At 39.6% G+C, this 23,133-nt stretch overlaps 1 protein-coding gene across 2 annotated transcripts in view; it reads right to left on the reverse strand.

The window, feature by feature from the left end:
- Window positions 1-1,841: 1,841 nt before the first annotated feature.
- plcd1a (phospholipase C, delta 1a) overlaps window positions 1,842-23,133 on the reverse strand; it is a 146,673-nt gene continuing 125,381 nt past the window's right edge. For both annotated transcript variants that reach the window (XM_051929135.1, XM_028804204.2), the window contains exons 9-15: window positions 20,078-20,239; window positions 19,820-19,976; window positions 18,681-18,797; window positions 16,390-16,568; window positions 13,771-13,906; window positions 12,944-13,093; window positions 1,842-6,658 (exon numbers count right to left, since the gene is read on the reverse strand). In XM_051929135.1, coding sequence (XP_051785095.1) covers window positions 6,570-6,658; window positions 12,944-13,093; window positions 13,771-13,906; window positions 16,390-16,568; window positions 18,681-18,797; window positions 19,820-19,976; window positions 20,078-20,239 — 990 coding nt within the window. In that variant the 3' untranslated portion in view covers window positions 1,842-6,569. The remainder of the gene's footprint in view (window positions 6,659-12,943; window positions 13,094-13,770; window positions 13,907-16,389; window positions 16,569-18,680; window positions 18,798-19,819; window positions 19,977-20,077; window positions 20,240-23,133) is intronic.

The raw sequence follows: 23,133 nt of genomic DNA on the forward strand, positions 1-23,133 counted from the left end.
TGATGGCACAAGTGTTTACCTCTTCAATATGACACATCTAAATCATCACTGGTGCAGCCAAATGGTTTCAGAAGACACATAGCCAGTTCAATGGAGACCACCTGTCTGGGGTTTCAATTGACTGCCGTATAAATGTACTTTGACCTGGAGGGTCCAAGTCATGCTGAGTCAGTATCAAGGCCTAACCTACACAATGGAGATGAAAGGACACTTCAAGCAACTCCAAGAGAAGGAGATTGAAAAGCAGAAGTCAGGGAATGGTGGCAAGAAAATATCCAAGTCAGACATGAAGAAATGGAAAGAGTATGGCACATAGTTTTTAAATCGACCGCCCACAAAAACTTAAGTGATTATGCAAGATGATGAGGAGTGAGGGAGTCCACCAAGAGGTTACAAGCTGCAGTGGGTGAGACTGGAGGGACTGTGCAAGCAACAACTATTGATTGAAAAGGTGCTTCATCATCGACAGAAGCCACATGGGAGACTCTGAAGTAAGCTGGAAGAAGGATCTGTGGTCAAATGTTATGAAAAACACATTTAACCATGAAGCATGCGGATGACAGTATTGTGCTGTGGAGGTACTTCTCTGCACCAGGCCCTGGAAGGCTTGTGAGTGTAAAATACATAAGAGCAAAAATACAAGGAAATGGTGGAGGAGAACCTGATGCAGTCTACAAGAAACCTGTGCCTTGGAAGATTTGTTTTCCAGAAAGATAACAACCCCAACCATAAAGCCAAAGCTACACAGAAATGGCTTACAAACATCAATGTTAATCTTCTGGAGTGGTTAAGTCAGAGTCCAGATTTCAATCCAATTGAGAATTTGTGACAGGGCTTGATTGTGTTCACTCCTGATTTCCACGCAGTTTGACAGACCTTGAGCAGTTGGGCAAACAAATTGGGGGAAAATGGCAAAGTCCAGATGTGCAAAGCTGGCAGAGATCTGTGCACACAGACTCAAGGCTGCCATGGTTGCACCTGCTAAATATGGACTTGAAGCGGGCGAATACTTGTGAGAACTATCATTTTGTGTTTTACACCTGTAATTCATTTAGATAACTTGGCAAAACAGATTCGTTTCCACTTTGACATTAAAGAGTCCTTTCTGCAGGTCAGTGACACAAATGCCAAATTCCACTTTTGACTCAAAATGTTTTTAAGAATCAATACTTTTTATAGGCACTGTAAGCATCTATCCGGCCATCTTTTTCTTACTTTATCACATTTTAACAATATGCACTGCTGGCCATTAAAATGGCAAAACTAAGAATGGAGACGGTTCAGGAGAGCTCCTTTTCTTGCTGGAAGGCCATGAATCCACTATCAGTCCTCAGTACACAGGTAAACAGAAGACAATCCAGACCCCAACAATGAAACAATCAGTACACGACAACTAAGTATGGTTAACCAACGATAGGCAGCCAGACAGGTACACGGAACACCGAATACAACAAAAAAACATTTTTTCTCTTTGGTCCTTTTAAGAGCCACTCTAACCACCTTTAACCCCAACAGCCCCTGCACCCCAGACAGAAGACTAATCAGAGCCTCTGCAGGGACTGCTGGGAGATGCGGTTTTAACTAATAGTAGCACTGCTACAGGTGGCATCCATGGGAACAAAACAGTTGCAGACACCCGTAGTTTCAAGTGTCAAAGGTCAAGGAACTGCCTGTGGTCAAGAGTCAAGGGTATCGAAAACAAGATTCTATATTTAAGACTCAAAAGGTAAATCAACTTCAATAACATGTACATATTACTGTTTAGTATTTGTATTACAATTTTACACTAAAGAAAATAATCTTAGTCTTTGTACTCTAAAATTACACTCCACACAAGAAAGTTTTTCAAACACAATACATTTATTAAGAACAGGATACTGTACACTGCATGTGGCTAAGGCACCATTTGGTAAAGGCACGAGACGCAGGATTCAGGTCATCTTTTCTTACTCTGTAGTGTGAAAAAATACATGTGCCTTCTGAAAAAAAGTGCTCAGTCTCTTATCTATTCATTGTTATTTACCAAAAACACTTTCGAAAACACAACAGAACCCTGGTCAAACACTCACCCACGTTACATAATTTGTACAAAATATTCACTTTTTTGTTTCTCCAAGATGTACAACTTGCATAGTGGTGCTGCTAATCAGCCCTAGACTAGTGCAACCTACACAGATATGGCTTGTTCCCAGATTTGGTCCCATACATGGAGTTCAGATTTCATAGACCCCAGTGGTGATCCCCTTGGCTGCTACCTGACAAAGTCAACAAGTCTACAAGGGATTTCTTCAGGTACTGACAGACTAATGTATCTCCCGGTAAGCAAGTCTTCTTCAGCATGGATGAATCTTAGCTTATTGCATCTTGCTAGATTTCAAAGTCTGACACAGGTGAGAAGACACCAGCGTTGTGTCCTCTTTGTTCTTACGGTACGTCCCAAGCATCATATTATATGGCTTTGTTCACTTATTCTACACAGCCCCATAAAACTGCCTGAGAATGAGCATCATAACACATTAACAGTAATAAGTATTTCTCTCCTGTTGGCCAACGCTTGGAGCCGGGGAGCACACACAGAATACAAAGTTCAGTGTAAACTGAAAAAAAAATGTTGTATCCATCCTTTCAAAGGAAAATTCCAACTGTTTTGATTGCAACACTTGATACTTCTGCTGGCATGGTGAGCTCTAACTACCAAACCCCCTTTCATACACAGCACACTTCCGCCAGCATACAAATATCAGATTGTCCTGCTTGGGGCTGATCTTGTGTGTGAATAAAAAACAACACTGAAAAATGATGAACAACCATCCCTGCTCATTTTCTTCCTCTTTACTGTTTTAAGCAGTGAAAAAAGTAAAAAAATACTGTTTCCATATCAAACTGATGCTGAAAGAAGCCATTTTTGTGCTTCATGTATATGACTTCAATAGATTTTACATGGAATGTGCGTGGCATACAGAAAAGTTATGCAATACAGTGTGACCTGCCTGAATCTCTGTGTTGTTGAACATGTGTCACCTGGAATGTCAAGAAGAGATGAACAATTCAGAAAGGATATGTAAAATACAACTTGTAACATTAAAGATATGGTACTAAAACACAATAAACTAATAATGCACAATTTGGACAGTTGCCAGTGACTCTTGGGCTAAAAAATGCAGCATCTACATTTTCCACAGTTTTTCTGCTCTTGTAGAAATTAAAACTTAGAAAACAGCACATCAAAATGTATAAAGTTTACATTAATATACAGATCAGTAATTACAATTTAACATAAGTATTGTACAGTTCCACACGTAACTCCTAACAGAATTGCATGCTGAACATCTACGTAGAGTGTCCTTCAGACAATATTTTAGTTTTTTTTCTATTTTTTTTTTTTTAATTTCAAATTTTGGCAAAATTTCCTGTTAAAATATTCCTTACAAAATAATGGTAGTGTATTTAAAAGGTGAGAGACAAATCTAAGGCTACGTTCACACTAATATATTTTCATTTCAAAAATGACACTTTAAATGAAAAAAACTATCTCTACCCACACTAGTGTTTTCACATTGTTTACAAAAGTATCGCCGTCCGCACTAAAATAACCGAAAAACGTGTATGTTTTAACCGTTTGTCTACTTTGTGTTTGCACAAAGAGGAAGCATCCTCCTGGAAGGAATTGGTTATGCCGCCATCCAGGGATTCATCATAAACTGAAGTGATTGGTAAATTCTTCATCTTTTTACACATGTATGCAGCATTCGGACTGTACAAAATTCAATTAAAACGCATACAGGTAAGCAACACAATAAGCGCCATGGAAAGCTACTCCTGTATGTCCACTTTGTTGGAAAATGGTTATCTTCCAGGGAATGAGATATTGTATTGAGGCTATGCAATGTAATACATGTGCATGAATGGGAGGGAGGTCAGTGAAATGGTGAGGATGCAGGGAGTAGAGTTGGCGAAGGTGGATGAGTTTAAATACTTGGGATAAACAGTACAGAGTAATGGGGATTGTGGAAGATAGGTGAAAAAGAGAGTGCATTTAGGGTGGAATGGGTGGAGAAGAGTGACAGAAGTAATTTGTGACAGATGGGTATCGGCAAGAGTGAAAGGGAAGGTCTACAGGACGGTAGTGAGACCAGCTATGTTATATGGGTTGGTGACGGTGGCACTGACCAGAAAGCAGGAGACAGAGCTGGAGGTGGCAGAGTTAAAGATGTTAAGATTTGCACTGGATGTGACGAGGATGGATAGGATTAGAAATGAGGACATTAGAGGGTCAGCTCAAGTTGGACAGTTGGGAGACAAAGTCAGAGAGGCGAGATTGCGTTGGTTTGGACATGTGCAGAGGAGAGATGCTGAGTATATTGGAAGAAGGATGCTAAGGATAGAGCTGTCAGGCAAGAGGAAAAGAGGAAGGTCTAAACAAAGGGTTATGGATGTGTTGAGAGAGGACATGCAGGTGGTGGGTGTAACAGAACAAGATACAGAGGGCAGGAAGATATAGAAGAAGATGATCCGCTGTAGCAACCCCTAACAGGAGCAGCTGAAAAAAGAAGAAAAAGAAGACTGAGGCTATGTAATAAGCATAAACAAATCAGAGCACAATCACAGTCTGACTTTTCACCCACACGTACTGCAACACCAAGAAGGCGTTTTCAGAAGCACTGGAGAGCATTTATCGTGGATGAAAGGCGAAAATGAAGAATAATGTCTGTGGTTTTGAACAGAAAATGTAGTAGTGTGGATATGACCTAACACATATCGAAGAGAGTTTATCCAAAAGAATAAATGACCCTTCTTGAAGAATCTCCAGTGGCTTCTGCCAAACCAGAATTTAATTTATGGAAAATAAAAGGAAAAAGATAAGTAAGTAACATTAATGTGTGTTAATCAAATGATTAACTTCTGACAAAGCTCCCTTTTGTACAGTTTTGCCATAATTCTCAAGAAAGACCAAACTTGCAAGATTAAACCCTATGTATTCAAACTGAATTAACAGGAGCTTCCTTAACTTCCACTACCACTTCTTAAACCTGATTATAAACCAGTAACACTAGAAAAAAACTTTGAAGATCAGATAGTTGACATAAACACAATTAAAAGGTTATTTACTATACAATGTATAAACGGATTCTGTTCAAAATGAGAAAGTAAACCATTTCTCCAAACACAAAGCAGAGCTAAAATCTCAGCCTGGTCCTTTATGACCTGCCAACATAACGTGAAAGTAAATAGCCATAATGGCTCTGGCCGAGGCCTCCATGACAACATCACTTCACAATACAGGCTCTTGTGCTAGTCTGCAATTTGAAATCTAAATTATTAATAACTTACTTAAAAATATAACTAAAATAGTATGAATTTGGCTCTCCTTCAACCGTGAAGAGAATGACGTGGCTTCAGAAAATAAAACAAATGAATAAAAATATTAAAAAATAAATAAATAATGTGTTGAAATAGAAAGACTAATTCAATCCAAACGAGGATAAATAAGTTGAATAATAACAGCAATAAAAATGAAGACATCATGTGTTCTTCTTACAATGCTGGCATGCAACACCATTAATGGCTTCTTAACTCTACAGGTGGAAATGTAACATATTGCAGATAATATTTTTCTCAGTATGTTTTTGTACAATGTTAATCTTAAATTCACTGCATATGTTTAAATGCTTGATGGAATAGTCCTTCTTTAATGGTCTATTAAGACAAAAGAACACAAAATACGACCATGTATGACAAATGTATGGTGCGGTTGCTCCACAACGTCTTCAAGTTCTGTAATACAGCGGTGGTCTGCTATAAGCAGTGAGGCTGACCCCTCTGTAAGAGTAAAAGCCTGGTTTAGTTAACTTATATTTGGTTGGAAAAGAACAACTTTGACAACACGTGTCTACGAGTTTAAACTCCATTGTTCGCAAGTTCTCTTAAAAGTTCCCTGCTTACGGGGGCATTCTAATTGTCCTAAAGTGGAGCTTTTTCAATTATTCAAACCCAGAATTGCTGCAATTTAAAACCTACTAAAAAAAATATAAAAAATAAATTAAAAAAGGCATGTCAGTTTAGGGGTGTAATCACACTTGTAGCCCACTATGTGAATATACCACTTGTGTATTTACCAATAGAGTACACACACAGGGTGCCAACTCAAGAAAAGCACAATTTAAAATCATAAAGTGTTGGCCCTGTGTGGACTGACGTGCGCGCCCGCAAGTAAAAGGCGCGTGTCCAGTAAGCGAGGTGCCGCTGTGCTCACTTGGCTGGCCCGAGTCTCCACAATGGACAGCAGCTTCGGTTGAGATGAGCACAGGGAGACAAGTCACAAATTTCACCTGCCATAACTCAAATCATACAAGAACTCTACTCCAATTGCACTATACAGATAAAACCCAATAAAAAGATGATATTAACATTTAAAATTTTTAAAAGTAAAATTTAAAAAACTAAAATTAAAAATGCAGTTGAAGTGTTTTCAGTGCCCGTTGCACATTTTTGGTTTCACGCTGGGGTATTCTTTGTCTTCCAGCTGCTTTGGTGGATCCTTTGCATTATTGTTATGATGATGATGATGATTATTGGTCCTCCAACAAAATATTAACAAAAAGAGAACTAGAGGAACATGGATTCCCAGTCTTGGACAACAAAGGGATGTGGCGGTAACCTAGGGAGACAGGAATAGCAAAGAAAAGAATTAATTCCAAAAGGCTGGTCACTTCAGTACTGCCAACAGAAACCAAAGCTACAGCAGTTTAAAACTGTGACATCCTAAGTCTCCATTTATTCTTAAAAATACATCTCATGGTCATAGGTGAGGCCTGTCCCCACAAGCTGGAAACTAGGTATGGACTGAATGACAGGCTTGGCGCACACACACATGGACCCACAGTACATCAGTTTAGACTTTAGCACTTAACCTAACACATTCCACTCGGATGTGGCAATGAAACAAGATTGACCCAAGAAAAGCCCAAATCGACCCAGGGAGGTCGCACAAATTTGACACAGATGGATTTGTATATGGGGTTGCACCACCATGACAACCACACAAAACTATTGAGGAGAGACTAGAGGAGCTGAAGCTTTCCAGCTTTAATAAAATTGGACATAACTAAAGTTGCTTAAAATTATACAAAGAATTAGTCCAGTGGATCCCAACTGTTACTTTAAACATAAACTCTGCAACAAGAACATGGTTATAAACTTGTTAAAAGCAGATTACTTACAAATGTTAGAAAGTTTTTCTTCATGCAAAGTACCACGAGCACGTGGAATAAATTACCAAGTTGTGTGGTGGCAAGTAGTACTTTAGGGACCTTCAAATCTTGACTTGATGTTATTTTGGTGACTTTAGGTGAATACGATGGATAAGCTTGTTGGGCTGAATGGCCTAATGTCCTAATGTTCTAATTAGGCAATTAAACTAGCATGACTAAATTTTGGCAAATGGGAGGAAACCAAACTATCCTAAAAAAAAAATAAGGAAAATTCAAGCCTAAAGTTCTTAGGCTGTGAAGTAGCAGTGCTGGCTGGCTGTGTTCACCACGCAAACTCACTCAGGGTCCATATAGAACTTGCAATTAACCTAGCATGACTGCCATTGACACGGCAGAGAAAAGCACAGGACCAACAGGAAACATCTGCAAAGTGTGCAGGCACAACACAAAAAAGAGTGATAAGGTGGAGGTCTAAATTTAGTAAATGGAGTGACTCCAATTTGTATGTCTCCATTTTACTATATCAGTAGTACAAAAGGTTACATTTCTTTAGTTTAGGAAAAGTCCAATTATTTCATTTCAATCACTGGTCATATACGGCACCTTTCTATAGTGAACACCATTCCAAGGCACCATCAAGCAACAGAACCGGAGTTTAATTGCCTATTCTTTCTATTGTCATTGAGGGGGCAGGATAAAGGATGAGTTTGGTATTTTTCAAGTTGATTTCTTCCCAATTAACCATCCATCCATCAATCCATCTTCCCAGCCCGTTTTTATCCTGAGCAGGGTCTTAGGATCTTCCCAATCATGACATATATTAATTTGCCATGTAAACTGTGAAGTATATTTCATATGTTTGAAAAATACCCAGCCGATTATTGCATTTTCAACTGAAGGGGATGGCGCTGGGGTCCAAATGTAAAAACTGAAGTCTTAAAACTTACCAAATACTGTATTGTTCACTTTGAAGGAGCAAAGACTTGGATTCATTTCTAAGGCATGCTCATGAAAACAAAAGTAAACTGGAAGTAAAAAACTTTACTAAGAGATTCTTGGTACTGTTTCCTTAAGGTAAGGAAATGTTTCCCTTTCGTGTCTGTGCTTGCTGTGGCTGTCATGGATGAAGTTTTGACATTTACCTCTGGGAACCCCCACAATTTTGCCAAATTTCTGTAGATTCAGCTTGCATGTTATCCTACTTTTATCTCTGTAGTTCTGATTCTTCAATGGTTATATCCTGCCATGGCCTGTAACAAATGATGCTCTGCAGAAAAGTGTGTGGAGTGTCTGATACGCCAGCGGAGTAGTCAGCATGCTGATTTTATGCACGCATCAGTTGTGATTTAAAATAAGCTCCAATGCTAGCAGCACATGCGTATTGAAATTGTTTTCATGCCATGTGTACTCAAATCAGATTTTTTTGCAAGAAATGTCTGCACACATACTGAATCACATACACACAGTTATTTAACAACAGATACACAATCAATTCATGTATTTTTTTAATAATGGGTACCTACTTTTCGCCTATTACTCTACCTATAGAGTGGGAATCATGCTGAGTGGCAGCATGGTGTGTGTTTGTGAGCAAGCACAAAAGATTTTCATTGTACTTTGTACATACAACAATAAATCTGAACTGCACTGATTGATGAAAGCCTTAGATTTTATGAAAGAACCAAGGCCAACTGCACACTGATACCAAGATCAGCAATTGGCATTACACACTTTTTGTGGTAAGTCATGTGCATGCAAGATTCAAAAATAATGTGAAAATGAAAAAAGGCAGGTTATGCGATAAAGCCAAACCACGATGAAAAAGATTAGAGTGCCACAAACCAGCCGAATCACTCTCTCGGAGGACGTTTTAATAAGATAATTGAGTTTGAGTGAATAGATGTAATTGGTAAATTTCACTGTTTCTTCCTGGTAGACATTTACTCCAGCTCATAATATGATGAGGTAGTTGTAAGCTGTGATTCAAAGTAGTTTTAAATACACTTTTAATTATTTTTATCATACTTGGTGAAAGATTTGAGTGATCGCATGTCAAATTGTAGCAAGCCTACATAATACTACAATCGGGCTTGCTTTCTGGACTGCACTCACTATATTATATAGTGTCTTGATGCCCTATATCAGGGCTGTCGAACTCCGGGCCTGGAGGGCCGCAGTGGCTGCAGGCTTTCATTCTAACCCTTTTCCTAATCAGTGACCAGTTTTCACTGCTAATTAACTCATTTGCACTTTGTTTTAATAGCCCTGTTTTAAAGGATTCAGTGCTCTGACTTGATTCCATCCATCCATCCATTTTCCAACCCGCTGAATCCGAACACAGGGTCACGGGGGTCTGCTGGAGCCAATCCCAGCCAACACAGGGCACAAGGCAGGAAACAATCCTGGGCAGGGTGCCAACCCACCGCAGTGACTTGATTCCTTTCTTCATTAAATCACAAACAGAAATGAGATGTGAAATGAGCCAACAGATGACCAGCTAAATTGGGTCTTCAAACTCCAACCAATTTCACTCCAACCACTTTCTTAATGAGAAGCTGATTCTTGCTGTTAATTAAACTTGTTCTTTAATTCCATGGCTTGTTGCTGCTCTCATTCTGCCACAGCAGACATTTCCAAAATTGTTGATTTTCTGTTTTTTCTAAGAACACCGTCAAAATGTTTTGGTGATCTGAGAAATCAGTCTTACTGAGACCTTCACCTTTCTTTATTTTCAGATATTGTGGATAGCTGGTCGTGTGGGCAGCTCGTTTTGTGTCTCATTATTGTTTTGCTGCTAATTAAGGAAAAAGAAACAACAAAGGGGCTGAGTCGAGTTAATTAAAATTAAGGCAAAAGAAGTTAATTAGCAGCAAAAAACTGGTCACTAATGAAGAAGATGGTTAGAATGAAAACCTGCAGCCACTGCGGCCCTCCAGGACCGGAGTTCGACACCTGTGCCCTATATTATTATAGGGTCTAGATGATAAAGGAGTATCCCTTCAGGCATTATAGTTGACGACCAAGTCTGGGAGGACCTCGCCTGGTAAGAATTCCAGCTGCCTAGGGTAGGCATCACGTTTCTGTGACGACCAAAGCAGGAAATGGGATGTTTCCACGGGAAACTTTTTTTTTTTTTTTAAAGGGGAAAGGCTGACCAAGTGAAAGAGAGAAAAAAAGAGAAGCAGAAGGCCAGGAGTTTGTCTATTATTATTATCTAAGCCTAAGAAGACAGCGAGATCGAACTTCACTCAGGGACGTCTGCTATTTGTGGGTGGCCACCCAGGAGATAAGAAACAGCGTGGCTAATCCCTGAGAAGAGGCAAGGGTTTCTTTATATGGCCCAGTGGTTCTCCAGGTGATCCTGTAAGTGAATCGGACTCGCTCTTAAATTCTTAAGGATAGAGAGAAAGCAGCCATATTCGTCTGCTGTCCGATTTTTTTCCCCACATCGTTGTTTCACATAGACCAGGGGTAGGCAACGTCGGTCCTGGTGAGCCGCAGTATGTGCAAGGTTTTTGTTCCAACCCAGTTCCTTAACGAGAACTCAATTATTGCTGATGAAGCACATATTGCTTAAGTGACATTTTGATGCTTCATTTTAGTGGTCTCGCTTGTTAAGGTTCTCCAACCTTAATTGCTTATTTCAATCTTAAACTGCTGCATTCAGTGTTTTAATTGCTCCTTATTAGCAATAAGATGTAAAAGACAAAGCAGCCAGCAGTTCTCCAGCTAGCTTTTTTCCAATTACATCTGTGTGTGTTCATCATGCACAGTTTGATTTAATAAAACACTTAACAGAAAAATGTGACAGACTGAAAATGATCTGTTTTAGGCTTCATATCATTTGGATGATATCTTTGGAAAGGAAAAAAATCTACGATATAAGAGCCTTACATTGCACAGACTAACAAGCCATAAAATTAAATAAGGTCTGAGATTGGCAATGATTGGTTTCTAATTAAGCAATTGGGTTGGAATGAAAACCACTGCGGCTCACCAGGACCGACGTTGCCTACCCCTGACATAGACTATGCATGATAATCCTCTTTCTGATTTCCTTTTCTTTTTGTGTGTGTATCATACCAGAGATTAATGTTTGGCAACTGTGGGAAGGGAGGTTGGGGAGGGTGTCTGGGAAAGAGGGATCACAAAACGAGCACCCAGTCACCTTTCATGTACATGTATAAACATTGGATCCTGGATTGCAATTCACTTGCATATTTAAGCAATCTAACTATTATCTGGGTTTCTTTCAAGTATTGGCGGGCATGAAGAGTGAGGAAGAGGACGAATATTTTTCAATGCTCATATATCTTTCAAAACTTGTTCACTTCCCTCTCGATTGCACCCCAAATAAGGTGTTTGTAAGTGTTTCAGTGCTTACTAACTGAAATACCCAGTGTTGCCTGGGAGGAAAATAAAGCGTTTTTTTTTAATTGTTTGAGAAAAATATAATTTAAAAAAAACACAACTTTAAAAATAAAAATAAATTAACAAACAAAAAAGACTCGCTTCACTAATGTCCTTGTCTTGCGGTCTTATATGTATGTTATCATCCATCTGATGCTCAGAGCCGGCCAACTCTATTTAAATTACAAAAGCAACAGGCGGGCGCAGTGGTGCTCAAACATAAAGAATGCTGGCAGTCACCTCCAGTTCGCCCTCTGGTGGTCGTTCTGAGTGTCAACTGGAAGATAACATGCATACAAGACCATAAGATCATCCCCAACCCTACCCAGAAAGGGGTGGGTTAGGGTTGATTTCACCTTACAGTATTTTTAGTCGACCAATGAGAAACGTGTACCAAGTTTCATGAAAATCGCTCCAGCCATTTGGAAGTGATGCTGGAACATACATACATAGACACACACACACACACACATACATTGACTTTTATATATATATAGAAGATTATTTTGTTATCTACTGAACAGAAACAGCAGTTCACATCTGAGCACCAACATTCAATAACAGCGCTTGGGAGAATGACTTTTTGACATGAATCCACGGCCCAAGGGCTGAAAGGTTGCTGCAGAGTTAGAAGATCAGCAAGGTGAAGAATCAATCCTGTCTCCATTCAAAATAAATGAATCTGACAAAAAGTTTAGCTTCATTGCCTTTTTTCCTTTCTAATCCACCAAAAATACACTGTTTTGCAATATATGTGTACTCTCAAAAGGCAATCAATGCTAAATAACAGTCTTGGCTTGTAAAATGGATGTATTTGATTGGCTTTACGTTTCAACCCAATTTTAAAATGTAAGAACAAGCTAGTTATTTTTCAAAATGTATATAAAATACTCTGCGGTGGGCTGGCGCCCTGCCCAGGGTTTGTTTCCTGCCTTGTGCCCTGTGTTGGCTCCAGCAGACCCCCGTGACCCTGTGATAGGATATAGCGGGTTGGAGAATGGATGGATGGATATAAAATGCTTCTGTTTATCAGTTTAGAACACAATTATGCTTGGAAAATATTATATGCCATAATAATGAAGAAATAATTTCGACTCAAGTAACTTCTTTAGAGAATTTGGGAGACCGACCATTCAGCATCTCAGCCAACACACAGCCCTAATAGCTACTCCAGTTAAGATCAGCACCATCTTCCTCCTAGCAATAACACACAATTTTACACCTAAACATGCACACTGTGTCCTACACTAACCATTTATAACAATAAGGTACATGTGCATGTTTCCATGTAATTACTTCTAGACACATTTGAAATTCTTTACCATTTTGGATGCTGGTTACAGGTAGTGTATACTGTGCAACAAAATCATTGAAGGAACTTCCATCATAATCCTCCACCAGAAATCGAATGAAGGCCAATTGTGGCACTGAAATGTCAAAGACGTAAGTCTTGTTCCACATTGGATTAAATCCTAACATAAAGGAGAAAGAAGTAAAATTATTATTTTTGATAAACAGACACCTTTACTCAAGGCAGCTTCTAAAAGTAAAATGTACAACGTTTCCTTGAGTCCACAGAAAGACAGTGGAAAGACTAACAGACTGAGGTAAAGAAAAGGAAATTTAGTACCAGAGTTGGTGCCTTTACTAGAGGATGAACTAGCCAGCATATGATCCATAACATAGTAAGCTAAAGCAGGCCAGAAAAAGATGGGAGGTGGAACACACAAGCTTAGGTGGTATCTGAGAATTCTTTTCATAGAATTTTTCCTATGCAGTAGACATGATGCCAGTTTGATGGTAATCCATCTGGCACTATAAGAATTAATTTTGAATTTGGCACTGTAAGAACTCATTTTAAATTATTTTTTTTGTCTGCTTTGCATAAACACAGTTCTCACATTCAAAAAGAACATTTAGCGTGATGCAACAGTATTGTTGCGGGTGTTAACAAAAGTCATTTGAATTTTCAATAAAATGTTTATCAAAAAATCCAAAACTTAAGACTTTTAGCACTACCATAAGGTTACAGATCATGTGCCTCATTGGCATTCAGCAAGTTTCAGCTGTTGGATTCTGTAAAAAAATAAATCAATTGTTTTATTTGTTGTTCAGTCTCTAGTCCTGTACTAGCAAGCCAATGCTTTACCATTATTATTCAGATGATGTGTCTCTGCTTTTTGGACATCTCTTGGGACTCCAAAGATCTCCACCTTTACAAGAGGGTCAACAATGGAGTTGATTTTGTCCTGGTTCACCTTTGGAAGCTGTTGACCAGATATAATCTGCAAAAAAATGTTTATACAATTTTATTATTACCTCTAGAAACAATGAATCTAAAAATGTAAAGTATTTCATCCTGAATTGCATCCTGCAATTAATTGTACAAATTCTTGAGAAGACTAAGACTGGCAAGTTCCAAAAATAAATGAATTGATGTATATTAAATAAGGAGCACAAAGTTTCATAAAGTAATGAATTAACTGAAACGCTTCTGCTAAGATGCCATTCCTCACTCCATCACAATAAGCCCAGCAAAGCCTGCGAGGGTTCGCCATTTCTACCACTGCCACTGATACCTGAGAGCTCATTCTTTAAATTACTAACCAAAGCTCCTGACCACAGAAGAAAGGTAGACAACAAGTTTTAAATGACTTACTTTGTTATTTTTTTTATCACCACAAGGATGAATATTATGGTAGGTAACATTAGTGACAGTGCTTTTTAGTTTGAATTTTAACTAAAGCTAATATCAGACTTTATGACTTCTAGTATGCCAGACTTCTGGGTATGCCAGGTTTGCCAACCGTGCCTGCTGATCTCATTGCTGGACCATGTCAGCTTAAATGACAAAATCGCTGCGCATGTCTACTTTGCTGACTGAGTACAGGCCTTCTAGCACAGTCATGCTCACCCTTTTTAGTGGCAGGCAAAAAATGTTCTGTGGGATGGAGCCAGCACTGTACAAAGGGTTAACAGTTAACATTTTGTACTACTTATTCAGCCCAGATGTCCCTTTTCTCCGCCACCTCCTCCAACTCCTTCGGAGAGATACCATAATGTTCTCAGGCCATCCAGCATGTCCTGGGTCTACCCTGAAACACCCCTGCACGGAGGCATCCTAATCAGATGCCCAAAGCACCCCAAGAGGCTCCTTTCGATGTGCTCTACTTTGATCTCTTCCCGAATGTCTGCGCTCCTCACCCTATCTCTAAGGAAGAGTCCAGACACCCAGCGAAGAAAACTAATTTCTGCTGCTTATATCCATGAGCTAGTTCTTCTGTCATTACCTGCAACTCTTAACCATAGGTGAGGGTAGGAATGAAGATTGACTGCTAAACAGACACGATGACCGGTACAATGTTTGCATTATAGCTGATGCTGTTCTGGTCCACCTGTCAGTCCCCAGGTCTGTTCTTCTCTAACATGTAAATAAAATCCTGAGATGCTTAAACTCCTCCTCAACCTTTTTTTCTTTTTCCACTCTGTTGTGGTACATAAGACATGAGACATCAGATAGGCAAGCTTCTCTTCTGTTGTGCAGTTTACTTCCAAAGGAATACTCATTGCTTGTCTGCTCACATACACACAACAGCCGCCCATACAACTGAAAGACAAAATCAAATCGGTTTGATTTTCTTAGAACAAGATGACCGGTACAATGTTTGCATTATAGCTGATGCTGTTCTGGTCCACCAATCAGTCCCCAGGTCTGTTCTTCTCTAACATGTAAATAAAATCCTGAGATGCTTAAACTCCTCCTCAACCTTTTTTTCTTTTTCCACTCTGTTGTGGTACATAAGACATGAGACATCAGATAGGCAAGCTTCTCTTCTGTTGTGCAGTTTACTTCCAAAGGAATACTCATTGCTTGTCTGCTCACATACACACAACAGCCGCCCATACAACTAAAAGACAAAATCAAATCGGTTTGATTTTCTCAGAACAAGTCATAGGGAGTCTCTGGGTATATGACATTACACAATCAACCTCACAACAGCATGCCGCCAACTGTCTCCAACGTCCAACGATTATGTAAATGAAGGCTACGACTGAAAATCACTGGAAAAGTCACGTAATATGACACGGCCTTAAGGGGGCAACCACAAATCTCACATTTATTTTAATAATATCAGCAGCGTTTGCAAAGCAATCTGAGCAGAAAGGTAATGTGCTGTACCCATGATCATCCACTTTCTTCTGCAAAAACTGAGCAACAATGACGGTATTAATTTCCAAACCCTCTTAAATTTAATTTTAGGGTCAAAAAAAGCTGAAGAGCATTCCAAAACCACAGGGTACAAGCCAGAGGACAGAGGAACCCAGTCTAACACAAGACCTAATTCAAGAACAATTAATCACATAAGGTGGTAAAGTAAAGCCCTACTTCCTAGAAACAACTGCACAGATGTGGAGGAAATATGCAGACTCCATGCAGAATCTGGACCAGGATTATGAAACCAGATTCTAGGAGGTGTGAGGCAAAAATGCTAACCCACACACCACCAAGCCACCCCAAAATCTGTACATTATGACAATGTTCCACAGTGCAACACCACTGTTTAAGTGTCACCAGCCATATAATTAATGAATACCTATCATAGCGTTCTGGTAAAAGTGCCCAAGACCTACAGTATTCAGATGTAGAAATGGTGCCACATTTCCTTCTCAAAAACATGCCAAGGTAGTCTTTCAGGACAACCCCTTAGTAAGTAAGGTCTCTGAGCTTAGAGCCAGCAGGCACTACTTGGAAAAAAAAAAGTCTTACCATCACGTGGAGTTTCTTGGGTTGCAGCCATTCTCCTGATGTGACACACATGGGGTTGAACTGGCTAGTGCTCTCTCGAAGGAACTTGGGCTTGAGAATGTAGCCACAGTGACCGTTCTGCTTAAACATTCCTTGGTACAAGTCCATCTGCAGGCAGGGTGTCTGGAAGTTTAGGGCAACTAAGGAAAGGTAATGAAGGAAAGCATCAGTATGTAGTCAGTGAGCCACAGCTACGGGTCAGTGTGTGTCAACACTTCACAACACATAAGAGCAACTTCATGATGTGTGATCAAGGTATTTAATGTTGCTGTCTTTCTAAGTCCATCTTCTTAATCCTACTTTGGTTTATTGTAGGCAGGGACCAACCATAGACAGCTCACATCCTCATATAGTGCAAGTTTAGATTTGTCACTCAAGGTAACAGGTACGGGCGGCATGGTGGCGCGGTGCTAGCGCTGCTGCCTCGCAGTTGGGAGACCTGGGTTCACTTCCCGGGTCCTCCCTGTGTGAAATTTGCATGTTCTCTCCGTGTCTGCGTGGGTTTCCTCCAGGCACTCCGGTTTCCTCCCACAGTACAAAGACATGCAGGTTAGGTGGATTGGCGATTCTAAATTGACCCTGGTGTGCTTGTGTGTGTCCTGCGGTGGGTTGGCACCCTGTCCAGGATTGGTTCCTGCCCTGTGTTGGCTGGGACTGGCTCCAGCAGACCCCCGTGACCTTGTGTTCAGATTCAGCAGGTTGGAAAATGGATGGATGGAAGGATGGTAACAACAGCTAAAGTGCCTTTGGACGCCTTCACTTGATTTTATGCTGCAGCATTATGCTAAATTAATTTTTTTCCTCATCAAACCACACTCAATAACTCAAAATGACAAAGGGAAAGCAGGATTATAGGAAGTTTTACAAATGTATTAAAGAATTTGAAATACCCCATTAACACATTAATTCAGACCCTTGCCGTAACACTTGAAATTTGACTCAGGTGCATCCTACACTATTGATCATCGTTGAGGTCTTTTTAAGAATTGTACACACTTGTCCATTGAAGGTCACACAGCTGAGTAAAATCTAACTCATGACGTCAAAGGAATTGCCTGTAGAGTTGAAAGACAAGGTTGTGTTGAGACCCTAATGTGGGGAAAAGCTAAAAAAAAATTCTGCAGGATTGAAGGTTCTCAAGAGCACAGTGACTTTCACCATTTTTAAATAAAAGAAGGTCTGAACAACCAGGTCTCTTACTAAAAACCGCTGCAAAGCCAAACTGAGCAATCAGGTGAGAAAGACCTTGATAAGAAAGGCAACCAAGAACCTGATGGTCACTCTGACTGAGCTACAGAGAACCTGTGTGGAGATGGGAGAAACTTCTAGAAGAAAAACCATCATTGTGACATTATGACAGGCTGGCAAGATGTAGGCTCGTCTTCAGTAAAAATCAAATGAAAGCCCACCTGGAATTAGTAGCAAGGCATCTAAAGGACTATAAGGAACAATTATTTTGTCTGATGAAACCAAGATTGAACTGTTTTAGCCTCAATTTAAGCATGTGAAAGAAATGAGGTACTGCTCATGACTTTTTCAATACATCCACTAGGGAAGCATGGCAGTGACACCATCATTCTGTGGATTGAGGACTAGGAGACTAATCAGGGTCAAGTGAAAGATAAGAGGAGTAAGGTACAAAGATATCCTTAACAAAACCTACTCCAGAGTTCTCAAAACCTTACAATGGGCCAAAGATCATTGCCCTAAGCACAAAGTAAAGACAACACTGGAGTAGCTTAGGGACAACTCTGGGCATGTCCTTATATGCCCCAGCCAGAGCCCGGACTTAAATTCTATCAAACATCTCTGAAGAGACCTGAATATAGTTGTTCACTGATGGTTTCCATCTAGCTTGAGACGATCTGCAGAGAAAAACGGCACAAAAATCCCCAAATCCCGGTGTGTACATACAGCTTGTCACTTTATACCCAAGAAGACTCCAGGCTGTAAATTTCTGCCAAAAGGCCTTTATATCTAAGTTATGAGTAAAGGGTCTGAATACCTGTGTCAATGTGATATTTAAATTTTTTTATTTTTAATAAATTTGCCATTATTTCTAAAATCCTGTTCCTCTGTCATTTCTGAGGCGTTGACTGCTGCTTGATGAGGTACAAAAATCATTTAAATGAAACAAAATGTTGAAAAATTACAATGGTCGGAATACTTTTTCAATGCAGTGTTTGTTAATGGGAATCTTGGATGACAGCCGAAACCAAAATACAGAATTCATCTTTAACACGAGAGTTTACCTATCTGGCAGCCTGCAATCCACAAATCTACTGGATTGTAATTTGAGGAGTCCGTCCTCTTGCCGGCAGGATAGATTCTGCTTAGTTGTCTCATGTTGTGAGTGATGAAGTCATTGGCTAAATGAGAAGAGATACAATCAGAAGTTCATATTACTGGAAATCTAGTTTTTTTTTTTTTTTTAACATTTTGTTGAATTCATTTAAAATCAAAAAACATTCCATACAAGAAAATCAAGTTTTAAAAAACTAGATTTGAATCAAATCAACCCCCTCCCCCCATAAGAAAGAGGGCTAGGCCAAAAGAGTAAAACTTTAATAGTAGGAAAAATAAATATAAATAGAATAAAAAAGGGAAGAGAGTCTGCTTCCTCGATTTAAATGCTTATCCTAAAATGTTATTGATTAGATCTTGCCAGGTTCTGAAAAAGTTTATATCTCTCTATTATAAAAAAATCCCGCGAGACAAGGCAGTGAGACAATAGGACAGCTGCTGCACAGGCTTTTAAATAATCGACACGCAGAGTGACATATAGAACACGCAGTTCAGTAGCAGCACCAGCAAGAAGGCAGTTGATCCGTCTGCATCTCCTTAGCGTGTGTTCAGCCTCCCTTCACAATGCGAGCGGCAGGGATGTGAAGTAGCTGGCGCACAGCGCACCCTGGGGCAGGGGGGTGGGGTTGGGGGTGTTAGAGTGAAGCGAGCAGGGGGCACAGCCCCCTAGTAATATATATTGTCATGCATGGGCATCAGAGAGTCACCTTCTGCATTTGTCAGAGGTAAGCAGTACGGTGATGGTATTGTTTTCCACTCACAGCTTCGAGAAAATGCCCAATGAGGGTGACTGACTCTGGCCCTTCTGGTCCTGGGTCTATAATGCCGGGATGCTCCTGGAAGGAGGGGTCTCACTTTGGGTAGAGCAGACCACCAGACAGTGCTTTCACCTGGACCTGTGACAGCTCCACAGAGCTTGATTACCCTTGCTTGAATGGCGTTTTGGCCTGTTTGTGTTTTTGTTTCTGCTTTTTGCCACTTCCTCTCTTCCCCATTTTTTTTTGCCAGACCCTCAGTTCTGGATTTCTGTGTTTCCTCAACAATATATAAAGATAATATTTGACATGGTGCAAGAGTGTGTGAATACCTGAGTCTTGAACTAGCTTCAGTGCTTTGCTTTCTACAAATGATGATATGTCAAAGGAGGTCTGATTCTTCTTCGCATTGTCAAAGCCAGGAAAGTGGACACTCCTGCAGTAGATCACAACTTCTGAGAGCTCATAAGCCAATTTCAGTTTGGTATTCTGGAGAAGAGAAAAAAAAATTGTTTACACTGAAATACTGCGTAAAGCTCAAAATACATGGCATTGAAACATTGAAAACAAAGTACAAAATTCCCTCCTGCCTTAGAGTTCTTTCTAACTTGACTCTTGACGCTTTCATCTTCAATTTCTGCAGCTTCGTCCTCTTCAGACACAGTCTCCACATCATGCGTAATGTTGCTCCCTTGGTTATGCTCCAATTTTGAAAGTTTTTTGCCTTTTATTAAGATCTTTCCCTTTAACATCTGCAAGAAAACAGATAAATCTAAACATCAGTTTACTGTAACAGGATATATGAAAGGGCAAGTGTGTGCGTAAGGTAAGTTACAGATACAAGGGAATAGAGCTACAAATTATCAGACATGAGCTTTAGAAGGGAATAATACAATAAACAATTCCATAAAAAGACTTCACGTAAGTAATGCAAAAAAGAACAGAACTGTATATCATGTAAGATAATATGACAGATGCTTATGATATTAATTGCACTTGAGATCATAGCAGCAGATTGTTCCATTAAAACTTCATGAAGAGGCAAGTCATTAGATAACAGGATCAATGCCTAGCAGAAGGGCAGCAATTTAGGTCATTTCACTGGAACTTTATTAGGAAAACAGCCCAGTTAAAGGAATGCATGTAAACTGACCTTCATTATTATTATCCCAGTAGCACTGGGGGTATAAGGCCACAAGCAAATGCACCAGTTATTTTCAGGGCTCAATCACACAGCCAAGCAATTACAATAATATCTATTTGCTACAGACATGTTGAAACAGTGTGATCAGGTGGCACAACGGTTAGTGTTCGTACCGTGAATATTCAGGGGTTCTCTATATGCAGATGATATGGTACTGTATATATCAGACCCACAAAATACTGTGCCTGCAGTCCTAACAGCACACAGATTTTCAAAAGATTTCTGGTCTCAGAAATTAATTTGACCAAAAGTGTGCTCTTTCCAGTGAATTCTCAAGTACACAATATTAGATTGGACACCTTCCCTTTTATCATCACAGATCAGTTTAAATACCTAGGGGTAAATATAAAGATCTTTATCAACAAAATTCCTCTGTCTGTATGGAAAAAATTAAGCAAGACTTGCATTGATAGTCAACCCTTCATCTCACTTTAGCTGGAAGAATTAACGTTGTTAAGATAAATATCCTTCCTAAGCTTCTCTTTTTATTTCAAAACATTCCAATATACATCAATAAATAATTTTTTAAGCAATTAGATTCAACCATAACCACATTTATTTGGATTTCAAAACATCCACGTACCCAAAGAGCGACCCTACAAAGACCTAGGGCAGAAGGTGGCATGGCTCTACCTAACTTTCAGCTTTATTACTGGGCAGCAAATGTAATGGGCTAGAATTCAGTATTCTAAAGAAAATGACATTTCTGTGTGTTGCTTAGTGTAATGGGCTATAAACCTGTGTTTTAAAGAAAAGCAGGTTATTGCTGATGGCTATCTACAGGACATAAATATTTACCTGTCTTGCTAAAGTCTCACCTGCTTTGAGTAGTCAGACTGCTTTGATTTAGTATTCTGGGGACATTGGTTTCTAATCAAGTACTCAAAGTAAATGTGTTTACACTGTTTGTTATGCAGAGGAAATTGGCTTGCACCATTGTGTTCACTGATTGCCATGTTGGTCTATGCGGAAATTGAAGCATATATATATATTTCTGGGAAAAGGAGAATAAAGAAAACAGAGAAGTATGGTCTGAGACTTGGGACTGCTGCCTGTTTCTTTTATGCTTTTCACCACATCACTGAGGCTACACCCTGTAGCAACAGTGGCTTGTACCTGGCCCAGGTTCCCCTAGACCGTGAGGACGATAACATGAACATACAAGCTATAAAAACCTGGACACAAACAGATGACCATACACAAGCTTGATCCGCAATAGAAATAAAATCCTGCAGTACTTCTTTATATTCTCTGCTTTGTACCCCAATAAATACAAGTTATCGCCAATACATTAACAACCCAATTGTGCTTCACTCCTCAGAATATGGAACCAATGTAGGAAGCATTTTAAGATAGAGAATCTTTTATCTGTGGCACCTCTGCACGAGAACCACCTTTTCAACCCTCGTAAACATATGCAGTTTTTAATATCTGGAAAACAATTGGGATTAAATCACTTAGAGATCTGTACATAGACAACGTCTTTGCATCCTATGAACAATTACATTCCAAATTTAACTTTCCAGCAGCACATGTCTTTCACTATCTTCAAATTAGAAACTTTGTTAAACAGAACCTGACTGATTTTCCTCATCTCCCACCTCCCTCTATGCCGGAAAAAATGTTGCTCAGTCTCATGGACTCAGACAGCATTTCTGAAATATATAAAACTATTTTACAGTCTCTCCCTTTCAAAGATCCAAGAGGACAGTGGGAAAAGGATCTCTTACTCAGTATCTCAGAAAAAGAGTGGAAAGTTGCAATGCAAAGAATTCACTCGAGCTTCATATGTGCAAAGCATACAATTATTCAACTCAAAATTATATATCGAGCACATCTGTCTCGTTTAAAATTGTCCAAAATGTTTCCAGGGCAAGATCCAACCTGCGAACATTGCAATCGAGTTCCAGCCTCACTGGGTCACATGTTTTGGGCCTGCACCAAATTAACATCATTTTGGACCAAAATCTTTAAATGTCTATCAGACAGCCTTGGCGTCACAATCCCTCCTAATCCACTAACAGCAGTGTTTGGTGGGCTCACAGAGGGGCTTAAAGTGGAGAAGGACAAACTGTAATCGCCTTCACTACGCTATTGGCACGCAGACTTATCTTGATAAACTGGAAGAATCCTAACTCTCCTCTTTAAGTCAGTGGGTAACTGATGTTATATATTATTTCAAACTGGAAAAAATCAAATTCTCACTTAGAGGATCTGTGTAGAACTTTTTCAAAACCTGGCAGGATCTAATCAATAACATTTTAGAATAAGCTCTTAAAGCATTGAGGAAGCAAATTCTCTCCCCATTTCTTTTTCTTCTCCATTAATCTTTATCCGCTTATTAAACTCATCGTTTTACTTATTTTTACTAGCTTTAAGATTTACTCTGTTGGCCATGCTCTCTTTCTCTCAGGGGTGGGGGTTGATTTGTTTTCAATCCTA

The sequence above is a fragment of the Erpetoichthys calabaricus genome, chromosome 6 (genome assembly GCF_900747795.2).
Source record: "Erpetoichthys calabaricus chromosome 6, fErpCal1.3, whole genome shotgun sequence".
NCBI lineage: Eukaryota > Metazoa > Chordata > Cladistia > Polypteriformes > Polypteridae > Erpetoichthys > Erpetoichthys calabaricus.